Source organism: Typopeltis vanoorti, chromosome 3 (genome assembly GCF_054136105.1).
Source record: "Typopeltis vanoorti isolate ZY-2024b chromosome 3, IOZ_Tvanoo_1.0, whole genome shotgun sequence".
Taxonomy (NCBI): Eukaryota; Metazoa; Arthropoda; class Arachnida; order Uropygi; family Thelyphonidae; genus Typopeltis; species Typopeltis vanoorti.
Window position 1 is genome coordinate 161,959,438 of NC_143551.1, and position 18,992 is coordinate 161,978,429.

Genomic DNA, 18,992 nt, shown 5'->3' on the forward strand with positions numbered 1-18,992 from the left:
TTTTACGGACGGCGAATATGTGAAAGAATGTTTTATTAAAATGTCTGAATATATTTTCTGCAATTTTAAAAACAAAGCGGAAATAATTACAAAAATAAAAGCCATGCCATTATCTGCTAAGATTGTAAGGGACAGAACTATACAAATGGCAGAAGATATAACAAATCAGCAGGTTACAGATCTAAATTCAACGCCAGGATTCTCCATTGCCTGTGACGAATCATGTGATGTGGATGACATTGCACAGATTGTACTTATTTGTAGATACATAAACTCTCCAGGATCTCAGGAAGAATTACTCAATATACTGCCACTTACAGGACAAACTCGTGGAGCAGACACTGAATCTGCTGTTACCACTTGCATGAAAAGTAAGAGTATTAATATTAACAAAATAATATCTATTTCGACCGATGGGGCACCGAGCATCAAAGGTACAAAAAAAGGTTTTGTTTCTTTATTTAAAACACAAATTTTGCATGACGTGTTTTCCTTTCACTGCATAATCCATCAAGAGATACTTTGTGCACAAACTTTTACAAAAGAGATAACAGTAGTGATGGATTTGGTTGTAGAAATTGTTAATAAAATAATGGCAATACTGCCTCATCATCGGAAATTTTGCGAACTTCTTACAGAAATCAATTGCGAATATTCCGATCTTCTTTTGCATAACAGAATAAGATGGCTTTCCAGAGGTGCGGTGTTGATGCGATTTGCCACCTGCCTCGGAGAGGTTAAGTTGTTTCTAAGACCTTGAATATGCACAGTTAGAAGATACTAATTGGTTACAAAAATTCTACTTTATGGTGTATATGACTTCCAATTTAAACGCACTAAATAAGAAACTACAGGGAAAGGGAAATACAGCAGTTTTGCTTTTAGAAGAAGTGATTTCGTTTGAACAAAAATTATATTTGTTTACGACAGACTTAGAGGCACATTATTACATTTTCCTACGTTGAAGAAATATCAACAAGAACAAGCTGATAATTACATAAATTTAACCTTTTTCAAAGAAATTGTGGTCAATATGCAATGGAATTTAATGGGAGATTTGAGGAGTTTAGAAAGAACAAGGCAACTATGTCATTTTTATTGTGACCACTTGAAATGAATCCTGCCAAATTAAATGTTTCACCTTTTGCAGGAATTGATGAGGCTTCATTTCAACTTGAGTTAGAGGACCTAAAAACCAAGGATTTGTGGAATTCAAAATTTAGAAATCTTAAAGCTGACCTGGAGGAGTTGGAAAGACAAAAATCTACCCTTGCAATACAACACAAATGGTCTGAAATAGAAGATCTTAAAAAGCAAGATTAGATTGTATTTGACACATGAATATGTTTACCATATGCATTTGGACTTCTATCGATTTTCGGATCGACATATTTGTGTGAGCAAATATTTTCTAATATGAATTTTATTAAAAGTAAGTGGAGAAACCAACTAAACAATGTGTCTTTCGTCATATTTGAAAATGAAAATTACGGTGTGTTCACCGCATATTGAGAAACTATCCGAAGAAGTTCAACAGCAAAAGTTACACTAAGAAGATATTTTAAATTCATCATCATCATACGTATGGCCATGGTAGGCCATGGTAGGCCTAGCATGGCCTGTTCCGGCTTTAGAAGTCATCGTTGAATCGTTTAAGAGGACGTCCTGGTTTTCTTTTTCCTAATGGCTTGTACTTTAAGGCTTGTTTTGGTAATCTTTCTGTTTTCATTCTTTGAACGTGTTCCATCCATTTATGTTTATATTTTTTAATTTTTTCTATTACTGGTTCTTGGTTTAATTCTTTCATAATTTCTTCATTTCTTTTGTGATCAAATAGGGTATATTTTGCAGTTTTTCTCATAAACTTCATTTCTGCTGTTATTAATCTTTGTCTTTTTGTTTTATTGTCTCCAGATTTCGCTTCCATAGATTAAGACTGGTAAGGCTAATGTATTGTATACTTTTAGCCTGGTTTGGTTTAAATATAGAGTTAATTACACCTGTAATTAACTCTATATTTAAATATTTTGCAATTTTTAAATTTATTATTATTTTAAATTATTTTTAAATATTTTGCAATTTTTACGTTTATATCTTTTTCATTTTCATATGTGATCATACATCCTAGGTAGTTAAATGAATTCACCTATTCTAAGATCTTGTTATCTATTACTTTTTTTTTTTTGATGAAAGTTTATTTTTCACTTGATTAGAGTATAATAAATTTAGTTTAATCCTTTATCCAAGTGTGAGCAAACAAAGTTTGCACCCTGAAAGCATCTTCAGGACTAGGGTAAGGTGGTACAACACCTGGACACTCCTTGCAAAGGTGGAGCAAGCTACCAACAGGCTTCAGTGGGAGCCAGGCTCCCACTGAAGAGACCTCAATAAAGGTTGAAACTAGTCTGGGTTGTGGCTCTTCCCTTGATGCATAACATTAGACATATCCGCAAGGAGATGTGTTTTGCATTATGGGAGATACTGAGATAGGAGTGTTGGTATCTTGCTCCACCTTTGCAAGGAGTGCCCTGGTGTTGTACCACCTTACCCTAGTCCTGAAGATACTTTCAGGTGCAAACTTTGTTTGCTCACACTTGGATAAAGGATTAAACTAAATTTATTATACTCTAACCAAGTGAAAAATAACCTTTCAACATCTTTCTCTAAATCTCTAAATCTTTGGTATCAGAGTAATTTATTAAAATTAAAAAAAGGGTGGCACACCATTTGGCAACTCCTATAGGTAGAGATGACCTGCTAATGCTTCTGCCTGGTATCTCCACTTGGGCCTGGCTCCCACTGAAGAGACCTCAATAAAGGTTGAAACTAGTCTGGGTTGTGGCCCTTCCCTTGATGCATAACATTAGACATATCCGCAAGGAGACGTGTTTTGCATTATGGGAGATACTTTGCAAGGAGTGTCCTGGTGTTGTACCACCTTTGCAACGAGTTGCCCTGGTGTTGTACCACCTTACCCCAGTCCTGAAGATACTTTCAGGTGCAAACTTTGTTTGCTCACACTTGGATAAAGGATTAAACTAAATTTATTATATTGTTATCTATTACTATTTTAGTTCCTGCTGGATCTTGTCCTTTAAAGGCCATAGTTTTTGATTTTTCCGTTGATATTATCATACCATAATCTTTGGATATCTCATTTAGATTTAAAATAGCTTTCTGTAAGTTAACTGTAGGTGAAAGTTTAATTCCTTGATGTAAATTTTTACTCCATTTTATTATTTCATTTAAGTAGATATTAAAAAGAGTTGCTGAGAGGGGACATCCCTGTCGGACCCCTTGGTTTATCTGTCTTGTATATGATAGCTCGTGATTTAATCTTATTTGTATTTGATTATTTTCGTATATACTTGTAATAGCTTTTAGGATATTATTTGGTATTTGTCTTTCTTTTAATATGCTAAATAATATGTTTCTTTTAGCTTTTTCAAAGTCAATAAATGCAATATGTGTTTCTAAATTATATTCTCTTCTTTTCTCTATTATTAATTTTAGGCAAAAGGCTGGGTCTATACGTGATCGTCCTTTTCTAAATCCATTCTGTACCTCTAGAATAAAGTTTTCGGAATATTTCATTAGTTTGTTATTTAAGATTCTGCTATGTATTTTGTAACAGGAATTTAGTATACTGATACCTCTATAGCTTTTAGGGTCATCTCTATTGCCTTTCTTAAAGATAGGAATCACAATTGCTTTTTTCCATTCTATTGGGGGGATACCAGTTGAGTAAATTTTATTTAAAAATAATAAGAGTCGTTCTTTGAATCTTGTACCTGCGTATTTATATAGTTCTGAACCTAGCTTATCTTCTCCAGGTGATTTTCCGTTTCTTGTTTCTTTCAGGCTGATTTCTAATTCTTCTTTAGTTATTTCCTTTTCCTTAATTGTTTGCCAGTTGTCTTTTTTAAAATATTTGTCTGTCCACAGTTCTGTGCAGTAATTTAGAAATTCTTCTAATTTCAATTCAGTGTTTAATTTTATGTTTTCTTTGGTATCTGCATTAGGTGTTTCAAAATCTTATATACATTGGGTCTTATTTTATATAAATCATGTCCTAAATTAGAAACAAATTTATTCCATGATTCTCTATGTCTTTTTCTGACTTCTCTTTTAGCTATGGCTCTTATTCTTTTATATTCTATTTCATCTTCTAATCTTTTACTGCTTAACCATTTGTGATAGGCTTCTTTTTTTCTTTTTGATTATTTCTTTGATTGTATCATCCCAGATCTTCAGTTTTTTTCTTTTATTGAATTTTTTGGTCTTTCTTAAGCTTTCATTTGCTGCTGCATTTAGTATCGTTTTTATATTAAGCCATTCTATTTCTATTTCTTCATTTTGTTTTATTTTATCTAGATATTGGTTAATTCTTTGTTCATATAACCATTGTACATTTGTGTCATTCAATAGTCTAGCTTTATAAACAAATGTTTCAATTTTTCTTTTTGTTCTTGTTACTTGTAGCCATTTAGGTGTAATCTTAATTTTATTTTAACAAGGAACTGGTCACTGCTTATTTCATATCCTCTGTGAACTCTTTGTTTCACTAACATCTAGTGAAAATTTTGATGTCTTTTCATTTAATATGAAGTAATCTAATATTGATTTCCATCCTCTTGTTGCCCAAGTATATTTATGTATGTCTTTATGTTTATAGAAGGAATTCATTATTTTTAGGTTATTATAAACTACAAAGTCAATCAATTTTTTACCATTTCTGTTTAGAGTGTGTTCTCCATGTATTCCTATATTATTATTAATTTTTGTGTTTCCAATTCTTGCATTTAAGTCTCCTGCTAAAATTATGTAATCATTTTTATTTATTTTATTATATATGTTTTGTAGCTGATTATAAAATTCAATATTATCCTGTTCTCTTCCTTCTTCTGGGGCATATAAAAACCAGTTATTGTTAAATAGCCTCTATCTATTTTTATTCTAGCTTCTATTATTCTTTCATTCTATAATTTATAATGTTTTAACTGTTTTGAAAGGGAGTTATGAATCCAAATCATGACTCCTGCTTGTGCTCTTTGGTCTCTGTTGACTCCACTGTATATCACATTAAAATTTTCAGTTCTCATAGTTCCTTTTAATTTCTTTTTTATTTCAGTGATTACTGCTATTTTAAAATTTCTTTCATTTAATAACTGGTCTAATTCTATTTCTCTATTTCTTTAAAGATATTTTAAATAATTAAAGAAATAGGTATGTTATTGGATTTTATATATGCTTTTGTAAAGCGAAGGAAATCTTTGTTTTATTATTTAATATATTTCAGCTATTTAGGCACGATTTTTACTTAAGATGGTAAATTAAATATAGAAATAGACAACAGAATCAGCAAAGCTGGTATGGTGGGAAGTCAATTGAATAAATTCATATGGAATAAGAGAGAAATTAGTCGGAACACTAAATTAGCTGTATACAAGACAGTGTTCAAACCAGTTTTAACTTATGGATCTGAGAGCTGGGTCAGAAGTAAAACACTTGACCGAAGACTAGAGACCACAGATATGAGAGTCCTGAGAAAGATTATAGGCATGAACAGATGGCATCAATGGCAATATCATATTAAAAACGAGGATATTAGGAAAGAACTTGACATTGTCAGCATCCGGGAATGCGTTAGCAGAGCTAATCTCAGGTTGTATGGTCACTTAAACAGAATGGGCGAGGAAAGATTAGCAAAACAAGTGTTTTCTGCCAGGTTGGCAGCAAAACGACCCAGAGGAAGACCAAGATATAGGTGGATTGATACGGTACAAAGTGCTTTAGACGATAGAAATATAAGATCTGATAATGATAATATTGGAGTCTTGACAAGTAACAGACTGATTTGGAGGAGAATTGTAGATAGGAAATTAATAATGATGTAATTTTTTTCATGTAGTACTATCATATCCTGTACACCCCTTGAGGGTTCATGGCAGGAATTTGATGATGATGATATTTTAAAATATCATATAATTTCATGTGACATATAACACCTGTGTTTTACAAGTATGATAACGTGTTACTGTAAAAAAAATAAATAAATAAAATAAATAAAAAAACGTGCGGTTCCCTAATTTTTTTTTTTTTAACAGATATAATTTTAAAATTGGCTCTTCACTCCAAAAAGGTTGCTGACCCCTGGACTAGACTGTCACAATTTCATTTCAGGCTTGATTTGATGGAGCTTATTACTGGTCTCTCTATTCCATGTGATGACTGCCACTGATGTGCGAAAGTGTGATGATCTGCCAGTAACTGGTGTATGAAACAGGCTGATGACAAAACCTTGAGAAACTAGATGACCTAGCAGCAGTATCTACAACCTGATTTCACTCAATTCCAGTGTGGTTTGGAATCCAACAGAAGCATACATTCAAGTGTAGTTTCCATAATTGAAATAGGACATGCTGAATACAAAAGAGCTCTGGATGTTTCTGCAGCTCTGGACATATTAATGCCTGAGACCTTCAAATCTGTATATATAATACACCTTTGGTAGCACTGCCATCTTATGTAGTTTAAGGCAAACTCTATGGCATACAGCTAAGAAGTAAAGTTATTACATTCCACTGGGATGTAATAACTTTACATTAGAAGATCCCACTATATCCTCTGGTTTTGAACGGTCTACGTAGACAGGCACAAAATCAGAGCATTCCCCTTTTACATACCTGAAAGAGCTGCTGGTAGATAACAGGAAAAGAGTGGAATGTTTAGGTGTGTGTGTGTGCAGAAAGCAAAGCTGCATGGTAGTATGTATGAATGTCATGGCAATAGTATATTTGATGGGATCTGTGCTATACTGTCTATCCCAATATCTAGAACGTGTAATAGAACTTTTATTACAAAACCAACGGTTCATGTGGAAGGCTGATGAGTGTTGTACAGATTCTCTCATTGCAGACAAAAAATAGCCAGACACATGGAATAGTTTGGCAGGGATTTTATTTTCGTAGCCAGTATAGTAGACAGCTATTGATATCAAAGCAATTATTATTATTAATACTTGACACCTCCAGGGAGTCCAAGGACTCATTGGGGGAGGGCACCTACTCTACAACTCTATCTCCACCACTCAATGAGCCACAACTACACCAACGGCATCTACCGCCAACCACTACTATTTTCACAGACAATCACAAACATCCATGCCCACAGTAGGATTCAAACCCACAGCCTTTTGGCTGGAGAGCAGATACAATAACCACTCGGCCAACCATAAGGGTGATTTATTTGACTTGACATACAGCCTAGGAAATGGTGAAATTCAGAGTGCTACAATTGCAATTCTAACTGCTTGATGGTGAATAGTAACTAGCTATAGCAGGGCTCTTTCTGGTATAAGCATAAACCTGGTCTCTGTAAGTTTTGATCTAATCAGTGCCCAGAAAAATTGAAACAAAGAAAATATGCCAACATCCCAAGAGATGGCTTGCTGCAGCTGTCTTTCTGTGATCTTCATATTACATGAAAGAAGATGGTAAAGTCATCTACAGTAGAGAACATTACTTACAGTTGGAAGAAATTGTTCAGCTAAAATTGCAAAAAGCATGATACATGATTGGATGCAAAAAGGATGAGACTTAATACTGAACTTTGTGGGACTCCTTCCTCTTAGATATACTGACAGCAGAGAGAGCAGCAGTTCCCACTCAGACTTTGAAGATTCAGATGGAGACCAAAATTATGTAGTTCTTTCAATATTCCAAATCTCCAAACAGTGTCATATACTTTTTCCATATCAAAGAAAAGATACTGGCATTTTAGGAATTGTGCTTTTTTAGGAAGTGCTCACATTTTAAGGCATCTATCTTGAATGGATGCTCCTGAATGATATTTGCAAAAGCTACATAGTGTTCTGTTAAAAAAAAAGAAAAAAAAAAGGGCTGTTTTCTCCAGAAACCATAAAAGATGAAAGGTAACTTTTTTTTTTTTTTTTGGTGATTTCTTGCACAAGCAGTTGATCAGAGCAACTGTAATAGTTTATTGGAGACTTTAGATCCTTCCCTGGTTTTGGAAAAGCTTTTTGATATCTGGAAAAAAAGTTCTCATAGAAAATTCTGTTGAACAGGTACATTAATTGATTCTTACCACTTGGTGACAGAAGGTTGATTATTTCACAATGGATGACACCTGGTCCAACAGTTATGTTTAACCAGTTTAAACAAAACAGCTTTCATTTCTTGTTCTGTGAATGTCCTGTTGTATTCTGTGCTACTCAAAGAGAACAAAATTCATTGTTTTTCTAGTTTATACTTTTGAGGAAGGAACTCTGTGGATGGAGGATAAGATGATGTTGCTGTTGTTTAGAAAAAATTCTCCCCATGAGTGTCAGCAATTGTTGTTGGATTGGCAACTGTTCATATCTGCACTTCATTTTCTGGATTTTATCCCAGACCTCTTCACTGTTTGTTGTTTCTGTTATGGAAGATGTGTATTGGATCGAGGATCCCTTCTGGCTCTGATCATGAATACGTCTTGCTCAGACTAAGGCACATTTGAAAACAATGAGGTTTGTTGTTGTCTGGTATCTGTGAAAGATACTCCAAGATTCTTCTGTGCTTCTTTCACTGCTGTGCAATCACTGTTCCACCACAATTTAGGTAAACATGGAAACTGACTAGATGTTTCAGGAATTGCAGTTGAAGCAGCTAGTGTAATACACTTTGTCACATGGCTCACTGCATCGCTGTTCAAAGATGAGCTGACTGCCACAAATCAAATTCTTCTAAGGAAGAGAAGGTGAGCCAATCAGCTTGTTCAATTTCACATTATGATATCTATGATGTAGTACATGGTTGCCTGTGCAGAAAGGGGGATAGCACAAGAAAATAATCATTCCCAAATAAGTTCTCATCAGTGTCCCATTTAATGAGTGAGAAGAGAGTTAGCTGATAGCAGTAATGTAGATATAGGCATATGGAAGATGGTATTGCTTCCTATATTCACAAGGGAGAGATTATTGTTGTCAAAGCATGCTAGAGGCAAAATGACTTTCTTATCTTTACATGTCAAAGTTTGTTTCGGCACTCCAATTATCCTCAAGTTGTATAGCAATCTATGCTATATGGCCCTTGAACTTCAACTTCCTGTCTATCAAAACTCCAAGATCCATAGTGATCATTTTCTTCTAGCATAATCCCACCAAAATAATACAACATTGGACATCTCAACACACTAAAGTGCACGACTTTACATTTACTAATATTAACGAATGACTAACATTGAACTGACATTCCCATGCCCACAATTCCAGCTATTCAAATCAATTTGCAAGTACTGCATATCAGCTGCATTCTTGATTACCCGGCCTATCTTTGCATTATCAGTAAATAGCTGTAAGTTGCCTGTCAAATCCTTCCCAATGTCATTAATGCATAGATTGTGGTATCCAATACATGGTCTGCAAGACCATGTATTGGATACCATACACAAGATCTTCTGGAAGAAAACCACCATGCTCCATCACAGTAAATTTTTTTTAAAAAAAAGACTCTAATTTTGGAATTTGCAGCAGCACCCAGAAATCAACTAAATTTAAACAAATATGAGTACATAAAATTTCCCAAACTTTGGGAAACATTAATCATCAGAAGTCCAAATTTACAAATGCCGATAGAGAGCATGTCGCCTAAACAGGACAACTCATCATAGCCATGTGTTTTATTGATTATTGTGTTGCTTGTGTGTGTGTGTGTGTGTTATTTGTATTCCCTGAAGATGTCTCAGTGACAGACAAAATATTAGATTTTTAATTTCTTTCTTAGTCAATACTCTGTTAAACCTCCAACATGATGTCCTCCCAACACATAAATTGCTTATGTGCTAGGATCACTGCTATCAAAACTAAGCATTACAGAGTGTTCACAAAAGTGAGTGAAACTGTGCCTGCTTACTGCAAAAAAAACTAAATATTTGCATAAAAGGAGTTTAAAGAAGCAGTAAAGATAGTAGTGCATAGAAGCAATAATACCTCACCTCAGTAAGAATGCCTGAGTATGGACATCCAGCAGAATTAATAAAACAACCATCCATATCAACCTTCAGATAATGGACACAAAAAGGGAAACAGCGACAAATTTTGATAAATATGCCATTGGTTCTCTGTGAGAATCTAGTACAGCTTGTGTTCTTCGAGGGACAGACTCTGCCAGTGCTTGGAACTCAACAGGAGGAATTTTACACCATTTGTGTGACAGAAACTAGATCGATTCACCTTTGTTCTTTGGAGGTGGAAAAAATTGCCTGAGAGCTCACTCCCAAATGTCCCATAAAAGTTCTATAGGATTTAAGTCTGGTGATTGGGATGGCCATGGCAGACAGGACACCTCACTGTTATGTTCACAAACCCACTGGGTGACCATATTTGCTCGATGAATGAGAGCATTATCCTGTTGAATGCAGCATTTAGTAAATATTATTCTAACATTTTCATCCATTAACATCATCTTACCATAACTGTTTCTTCTACTTGCCACATATCGAAGGAATGCTCCCACTCTCTTTAGAAGCCTTCTTAACCTGATTTTGTAATTTCTGCTCATACTATACTTTTGCTGTCTTTACCAACTAAGTCTCTTTCCTGACCTTTTCTTTGTATTCCTCATGTAACCAGTTATTGCTCTTCTTCATCCTCTCCATGTGAGGCACTTCTTTGTGATGTTACTGGCCCTTTCATTCTTATTCTATGCTTTTCTTCCCATATTCTTTGCTCTACTTCTCATGAGTCTTTTACTATCCATCTTCCACCTTTACTGGTATGAAATGCCTCGCTGTTGTATTCCTGTGACTTGTAAACATCTGAAAAGCAGTGTGTGTCAGATAACCAGGAATCCTGGTTATCTCACCCTGCTTCAGCTAGAAGGGCAGTCCTTCATGGCCCAACCCATATCGATTGGCTAGTGGGCTTGCCTGCAAGGATCAATAATTTTTCAGTCTCTCCTTTTCCATGGTCCGGGGATAGGGCCCAAGACTTGCTGTGGTGCCAGTATGGCATTTAGGGCAGCCCTGGCATTACACTCGAACACAGTCATTGCTTGCTGGAGAGTGAGAAACCATGTGTGGCTCCACTGTAGGTGGTGAGCTCTGGAGCTGAATCAGACTCCCTTTGAATATGAATAATTTTTCATTCTCTAGTTTATCTGGGCCCTTAACAAGCTCCAACCATATCCAGAAACCATTGCAACAACCAAAAACCACCAGAGAGAGAGAGAGAGAGAACAATAAATATACCAACCTTCTTAATATTGCACATTCATCCAGTGAATGGCCACTCAAGAAAATGTCATTCTTCTTCATCCAGAAGGGTTGGCAGGATCTTCAAAATCAGTGAAGAAATTCAGAGCATCTCATCTGTTCAACATCTGTCACAGGAATACCCCCCCCCCACTAGCTTCAAACTACTCTCAAGGAGTAATATCAGAGTAGGATATCCTCAATTTACTGGACAAAGAGATCTGTTCTGAAATGAAAGATCAAGGAGTGACAGTTATGAGAGAATACTCATAGGGATGGTCACCTGTTTCTCATCAGGAATATCATTCTTTCTTTCAACACACCTAAACCACCAATGTTTGTGAAATTGGGATATTAAAACTGTGCTGTTAGGTTCTACATCCTGAACCCTTTGTACTGCTTTAAATGTCAAAACCATAGTCATTCTCAAACAGCTTGTTTTAGTTTAGACATCTGCACTCAATGTGGCAGTAAAGATTATGAGAACAAAGGCTATAAGAGAAAAACACCGGAATGCCCTAACTGTGAGGAAGGTCACCCAGAATACTTCTGAGTGTGCCAAAGGTGGAAGGATGAAAAGGGGATTAAAAAAAAAAAAACTGAGCAGAGAATCCCTATTAGGAGACCAAAAATGGTCTCCTGGTGATTCTGATACACAGAGAGATAGAGAGAGAGAGAGAAAGAGTGCAAAGAAGGGTGTTAAAATGACATCAGGATTGTGGAATAATGATTATGAAAACAGATTGAGAATTTGTAGACTGCAGATACCAGCAGACAGGAGAAAGAAGGGTGATATGATTGAGACATATCAATCATATCACCTTCTGAAAGGTTTACACAGGATACAAACAGATGGAATTTTTCATTTTATGGAGAGTGGGGAAAGGATGAGATGGTATCCTTGGAAGTTGAGAATGAATACCGTCAAGAAGGGGGTGAGAGCTAGATTTTTCTCTCATAGAATGGTACATGATTGGAATGGATTCCCACTGGATGTTGCGTGCAAGTAGTATGAATGAATTCAAGAACAGGTATGACAGTTGGTGCAGGTAATATGTGGCCTCCATCAATTGAGTCCCTGATTCCCTGGAGGTCCTCTTAATAATAATAATAATATCCACACACACACACACACACACACACAAAGTTTGAACTGCAGCCTGCTGGTTGAAGAGGTGATATGTTAAGCACTCATCCATGCCAGCAAATTTTTTTCATTATCCCATAATGCACAGCACACTTTCCTTTGGTGTATATATTTCTGACTTGTTTAAGTTAAGGGATATATATCCCATATCGTTTCTTAGCCGAATAAGAAACTCAAAGAGTTTCATGTCGAATATAGTAGAAACTATATAAAGTTCGGCGATTCCAAGCAAAAGCAAATACCTGGAATCGCCGAACTTTATATAGTTTCTACTATATTCGGCTAAGAAACGATATGGGATATATATATCCCTTAACTTAAACAAGTTATATGTCGCCAAATTGAAGCCTTTGGCTCTTCATATGCCTAATATTTTTCTGACATTTCTGTAACAAGATCACATCAAATATCTGGAGCCATTTGCAAGGTCGTGAAATGGCTGAAAGGAAAGCATTTCATCATCATCAACAACAACCATGGGTCCAATGTCCGTAGGTGTCTGCTACCATCTTGATATGATTCTTCCATTGCATTCTATTTTGTGCAAGATGACTCAGTTTGTGTATAGAGTTTCTGCACCATTTGACGATGTCATCGCACCATTCTCTGTTTGGTCTTCCTCTTTTCATTTCACCAGAGATGAAACTTTGATAAAATTGTGATTTAAATTACAATAAGGAGCAGTAATTTGGATCAGATTGAATGGTGCACCTGGAAGAAGATGTTTCACAAAGGCACTACTTTTGTGACAGGAGGAATTAAAAGTGGTGCAGCTTGGACAGTTAAGATGGACTGTGGTTGCTATGAAAGTAATTTGAGGTTCAGTCAAAAACAATAGATCAGGTTTGGACATGTACAGATGATGGTGCACAGGTTAGTTTGGTGTTCATACCATGAATACTGGTGGAATGATTGTGAAGAAATTTTTTTAGAAAGTTTAGGTTTTTTGAGTTTTTTCAATTTTTTTGAGTGAGTTTTTTTTTTTAAATTTTAAATGCAGTGACACTATATTTATTTAGGTTTAGCATTATGTTAGTATTTCAGAAGTGAGGAGAAAAAGCAAGGGAACATACTGTGGGAGTAGATATTCTTGACATGTTGCATAATTTTTCTCTTGATGTTGAGTGAAAGGATTGCCAGTAGAAATGACAATGCACTAGTATAAAATGTCCAACATCATATTAAGAAATATGAAGAGCGATTTGTAGATTGAATGCTCTTGCCACATGAGCTATAGTACTTCCTGTAGGTACATATATAAAACTATAAATGAAAAAAAAAAAAAAAATGTTTATTTTAAAAAATGTATATCATGTTTATATATCAGCAAAAAGCATGATTTCATTAGCAACGAAAAATCATGTGTTATGTCTTATTTTTTAAAATTAGTTGTTACTTCTTACCTGTACATCATACGCTGTAAGGTTTTGAGGACTTATATTCACAGAATGACCTAAGATTTGTCTGACTCGTGGACTATAACTAACATCACCTAACACAAAGCATCCTTTGTGGCAAGCATATATCAGCAAAAAGTTGGACTTCACTGAAATGAAATGAAATGATTAAATTAGCAAATGGTGGATTATATTTAAAACTTTCCATTAAATAATATTTATAGTATGCTAATTTGTGATAGTGAATATTTGTAAGAAATGACCATAGTATGTTGGCAGCAGTGATATATACCAGGCTGATTGACTGTATGGATAACATTTCCACTCCAACCAATAAGTCATAGCTGCAGCGTGAAGTGGCCTGGAAAATTTCTATGAAAAAAAGCCCCCTCCCCCCCAAAAAAAAAAAAAAAGTTGTAGAGCAGAGTTTCTGAACCTTAACCATATTTGGTACCAATGCAAAAGTTATAAACCTGTTTTTTTAGGGAAATTCCACAAAAGAAAGGTTGTTCAAGCGATGACCGAATCAATCAACCTAAACCTATGTCTTCCTTTGGGTCTTTTTCATGCCATCTTGGCATCCGACACCTGTTTTGTTAACCTTGCCTCTTCCATTTTATTATCCTTTCTCACACATTCTTGAATGCCACCAATGTCAAGTTCTTTCCTAATGTCTTCATTTTTAATATGATTTTGCAATTGATGCCATCTATTCAGGCTCCCCCCCCCCCAACTTTTCTAAGAGCTCTTATATCTGTGGTCTCTAATCTGTTTAAGTGCTTTATTTCCAACACATCTCTCAGAACCAGAACTTAAAACTGGTTTGAACAATATGTTGTATAGGAGGGTTGTTTGAAAAGTTTCGTAAATTTCCAATAGACGGTGACACAATTTGTTCAATCATACCAGTGTTGGCACGTATCATCTTTTTCATTACCCCTGGTAATGAAAAAGATGATATGTGATAATTTCGTAAAAAGATAATACGTAATAATTTTAGCCACATGCAATGCACAGTTATCGTTTGGCAAAAAATTTAAATGACCATGTTCGCATTTTTCATAAAAATGGAGAAAAACGAGTTTCGTGCAGTGATAAAAAACTTTTATTTGAAGAAGTGGACAGCAGTGTAGATCAAAGCCAAGTTAGAGGCAGTTCATGGGGACTCTGCACCAGCATTAAAGACTATTTATTTTTGGATAAATGAGTTTAAACGTGGTCATAAGTCCATCGAAGATGAAGCGCATTCCAGATACCCAACTGAGGTCACTACAAAGGAAATGATTGACAAAATTCATAGCATCGTTATGGAATACCGCCAAGTGAAAGTGCATGAGATTGCCGAGATTGTAAGCATCTCAACTGAATGGTTGTATAACATCCTGCACAAAACATTTCACATGAAAAAGCTGTGTGCACGATGGGTGCTGCGATTTTGACTGTCGATCAAAAACACATGTGAAAAGACATTTCAATGCAGTGTTTGACGATTTTTTGTATCTATTCATGACTGTAGACAAAACTTAGAACCATCTGAGTCCAAGCAGCAGTCAAAACAGTGGACAATGCCTGGTGAAAAAGCACCCCAAAAAGCAAAGACAGTTTTGTCAGCTTGTAAGGTCATGGCCACTGTTTTTTGGGATTCCCAAGGAATTATCATGACAAACTATTTGGAAAAGGTTGAAACAATAACGGGAGTCTATTATGTGTCATTGTTGGACCGTTTAAAACAGGCATGGGCAACCCAGTTTGGGGGCCAAATTATCATTCTGTCTCCTAATCAAGGGCCAGACCAAATTATTAAATAAAATAAATTAATATTAAATAAATTAAAACAAGTTGCTACTTCATATTTCATTTATTTATAATATAATGCTTTGGTATAAAGCTCTACATAAATTTTATAATATAATGAATGACATAACAATTTAATGTGAAGATTGGGCTTGTACTTCAACTACAAGACTATCAATATTGACGTTAATATTACTTAAGGATAATTGCATAGAATTTTCGAGGTTTTCGTCCATTATTCTTGTCTGAATTTTTGATTTATTGTATTTCATCCTCAAAAAAAACTGTTCACACATATATGTGCTGCCAAAAAGACAAATGATTTTTCTTGAAAAGGCGCGTAAATTTGTATATTTTTCTTCCATCAAATAAAATTTATAAAAATCCATCAAAGCAATGTTGTTAAATTGTGATTTTAGCACTAAATCTGCCTGAAGTTCAATAAGTTCCATCTGTAAATTTTCTGGCACATTATTTACATCAGCATCCATCAGATGAGAAAATATAGCGAATGTGGAGTCTTTGTTTCTGAAGTCGGCAAACCTTGTATCAAATTGCTCTATTAGTGCCTTCAGTTCATCTCCATAACAATTATAAGGGATATTTTTATGAGTTGCTAGAGTAGGAAAATGATAACAATTTTTAGCTCTTATCTGACTTTCCAACAATCTTAGTTTATTACAAAAAGCTTTGACATGTCCATGCGGTTCATGAACCAATTGTCCTTGTTTTTGCAATTTAAGATTCAGTTCGTTTAGGTATCTGGTGACATCTACAAGGAATGCTAAATCACACACCCACTCATCATCTTTTACTTGGTTAATTGTGTTTTCTTTTATGTCCATAAAATCTGCAATGTATTGTCTCAGATCATAAAATTGGTTTTACCTTTACTCAACCACCTCACCTTCATAATCCGAAAATAGGTCTGCCAAATACTCCTTAAAATTGGCGGTGATTAAATGCACGTGACTTAACAAAGTTAATACTGGCTACTACAACTTCCATAACATTTGTAAATTTAATCGATTTTGCACACAGATTTTGTTGGTGGATAATGCAGTGAAAATTGGTTAAATTTTCCGGATGGATCTGTAGTTCTATTGCTCTTTCATGAACTATTCCAATAAATCCCTTCTGTGCACCAACCATTGCAGGGGCTCCATCAGTGCATATGCCAGATAGTGAACTCCATTTAAGCCCAAATCTCTCGAAGACTGTGTTGACTGTTTCAAATATATCTTCACCGGTAGTTGTTCCTTTTAATGGCCGAAGCGCCAATAATTCTTCTGTGATGTTGAAATCCGCATCAACTCCTCGAATAAATATTGCTAATTGTGCTGTATCAGAGGCATCGGTGCTATCATCCAAAGCAATTGAAAATGCTTCCAATCTAGTAATCTTCTCTTTTAAACTTTTTTTGATATCATCAGCCATAATTTCTATCCAATGGACAACAGTACATCTTGAAAAACGAATGTTCTCGAAGTTTTTTTTCTTTTCAGGACATATTATACTTGCAACATCCAGCAGACATTCTTTGATGAATTCTCCTTCACCAAATGACTTAGAATGCTTAGCGATTTTTTCGCTTACCACAAAGCTGATTTGACAATGCTGTGGTGCTGCGTTCTTTGCTTGTTGAACATTTACTGCTTTATCCAAGTTCTTCTTCAACTTCTGTATTTCATCTTTTCGTAGTTGTCCATCAATTTTTGGGTGATCCGCATGTCCCGAAGTAAAGTGTCTCTTCAAGTTGTATTCTTTGTTGACGGATACGATTCGTTGCACAGCAAACATACAGGCAAACCTTTATTCAGAATAAAATAATAATCCTTCTTCCAGTTGTCTTGAAATTGACGATTCTCTGCATCTACTTTTCTTTTTTTTTTTGCAATAACCCCTGAAATTGTCCCAAATTTATAAGCGATATTCAGAACTGTCAAACAAAACTGTCTTCTACACCGCAAGCACTGAACAGAACACAACATCAATGCAGGCACCGAACAGAACATAACATCAATGCAGACACTGAGCAAAGCACAACACCAACGCAAGTACCGAAAGCTGACATGTTGTAACACATTCACACATGCTGCTAGTCAAAGTGAGAAAGAGACCTAGGTTTGGAGAAAACGCGTGTTTTGCGCAAGTCATATGACATCAGCTTAATGTGAGTTAGTAGAACACACCATGTTTTCTCCCACCATTAATCAGACAAACTTCGCTGAAATAAATTAGGGTCGGATCCGGCCCGTGGGCTGCCCATATGTAGTTTAAAAGAAGAACTGAAGAAAAAATGGCCAAGATTGGCACACAAAAAAGTGCTCTTTCATTAAGACAATGCACCGTCCCACACTGGCAAAATTGCATGAATTGAGGTTCGAATTGGTTCCACATCCACTGTATTCTCCGGACTTGGCCCAGTGGGAAAAAAAAATTTTTTTTCCCACTGAGTGTCATGGAAAAAACTGTGGCCTTCTAGAATTTACGAAGATAACTACGGTGATACACAAAAAGCGGAAATTCAAAACGTGCATAATTCGGTTAAAAATATAAATCCAAATGTTGAAATTTCACAAATAGATGTTACGAAATGGATTACATGTAGAACCGAAAGTGAATTCAAAATCAAATCAGATGCTACAGAATGAATTAACAGACAATGATGATGATGAAGAAAAAAAAAGTAAAACATGAAGAGTCAGTTGACAGTTTTAATATGTGTATAGAATGGGCTAAGCAGAATGATATGCTATTCCACAAAATTTCATTCCTAATGCAACTCCGAGAAGTAGCATTCGAAAAAAGTTTAGCTTCCAAGATGCAAAAGAAAATAGTGACTTTTTTTACAAAGAAATAAAAAAAAAACTACTTTTTTGTGTGTGTTATTTTTTTTTGTGTGTTGTGTACAAGAAAATTATATTTTTTACGCAAATTAAGTTATGTACCGAACTATGCAATTTTATTAAATCAGAATCCTCAACAAAACACGTACATACAAACTAAATTTTTTTACTAAAATAAACTTGTGTACTGTATTATTTTTTAAGTTTTATATTACAGTACAGTAGCATTTTTTCTATCAGTTACTGCATTTATTTACAGAATTAAATTGATGTACCATTAGAATCAGATTATTTTTGTCTTAAACGCTAGTTATTGTTGCCTCTTGTGGAAAAATTCGCTAATCCGAACTTTTTGATAATCTGAACGAGCATGGTTTTTATTAGTTCGGAGTAGTGAGATACCACTGTATTTATTAGAATCAGATTATTTTTGTCTTAAACGCTAGTTATTGTTGCCTCTTGGGGAAAAATTCGCTAATCCGAACTTTTCGATAATCTGAATGAGCATGGTTTTTATTAGTTCAGAGTAGTGAGATACCACTGTATTGCCATTTT

General features: G+C 35.1%; 2 protein-coding genes across 3 annotated transcripts in view; one reads left to right on the forward strand and one right to left on the reverse strand.

Moving 5' to 3' along the window:
• Positions 1-18,992, forward strand: part of LOC150108711 (uncharacterized) — a 374,396-nt gene that overhangs the window by 317,256 nt on the left and 38,148 nt on the right. The window lies entirely within an intron of this gene.
• The window catches only part of LOC150108712 (mitochondrial mRNA pseudouridine synthase RPUSD3-like), a 216,560-nt gene that overhangs the window by 9,126 nt on the left and 188,442 nt on the right, over positions 1-18,992 (reverse strand). Inside the window, exon 7 of the mRNA XM_090390945.1 lies at positions 13,801-13,943. Coding sequence (XP_090247071.1) covers positions 13,801-13,943 — 143 coding nt within the window. The remainder of the gene's footprint in view (positions 1-13,800; positions 13,944-18,992) is intronic.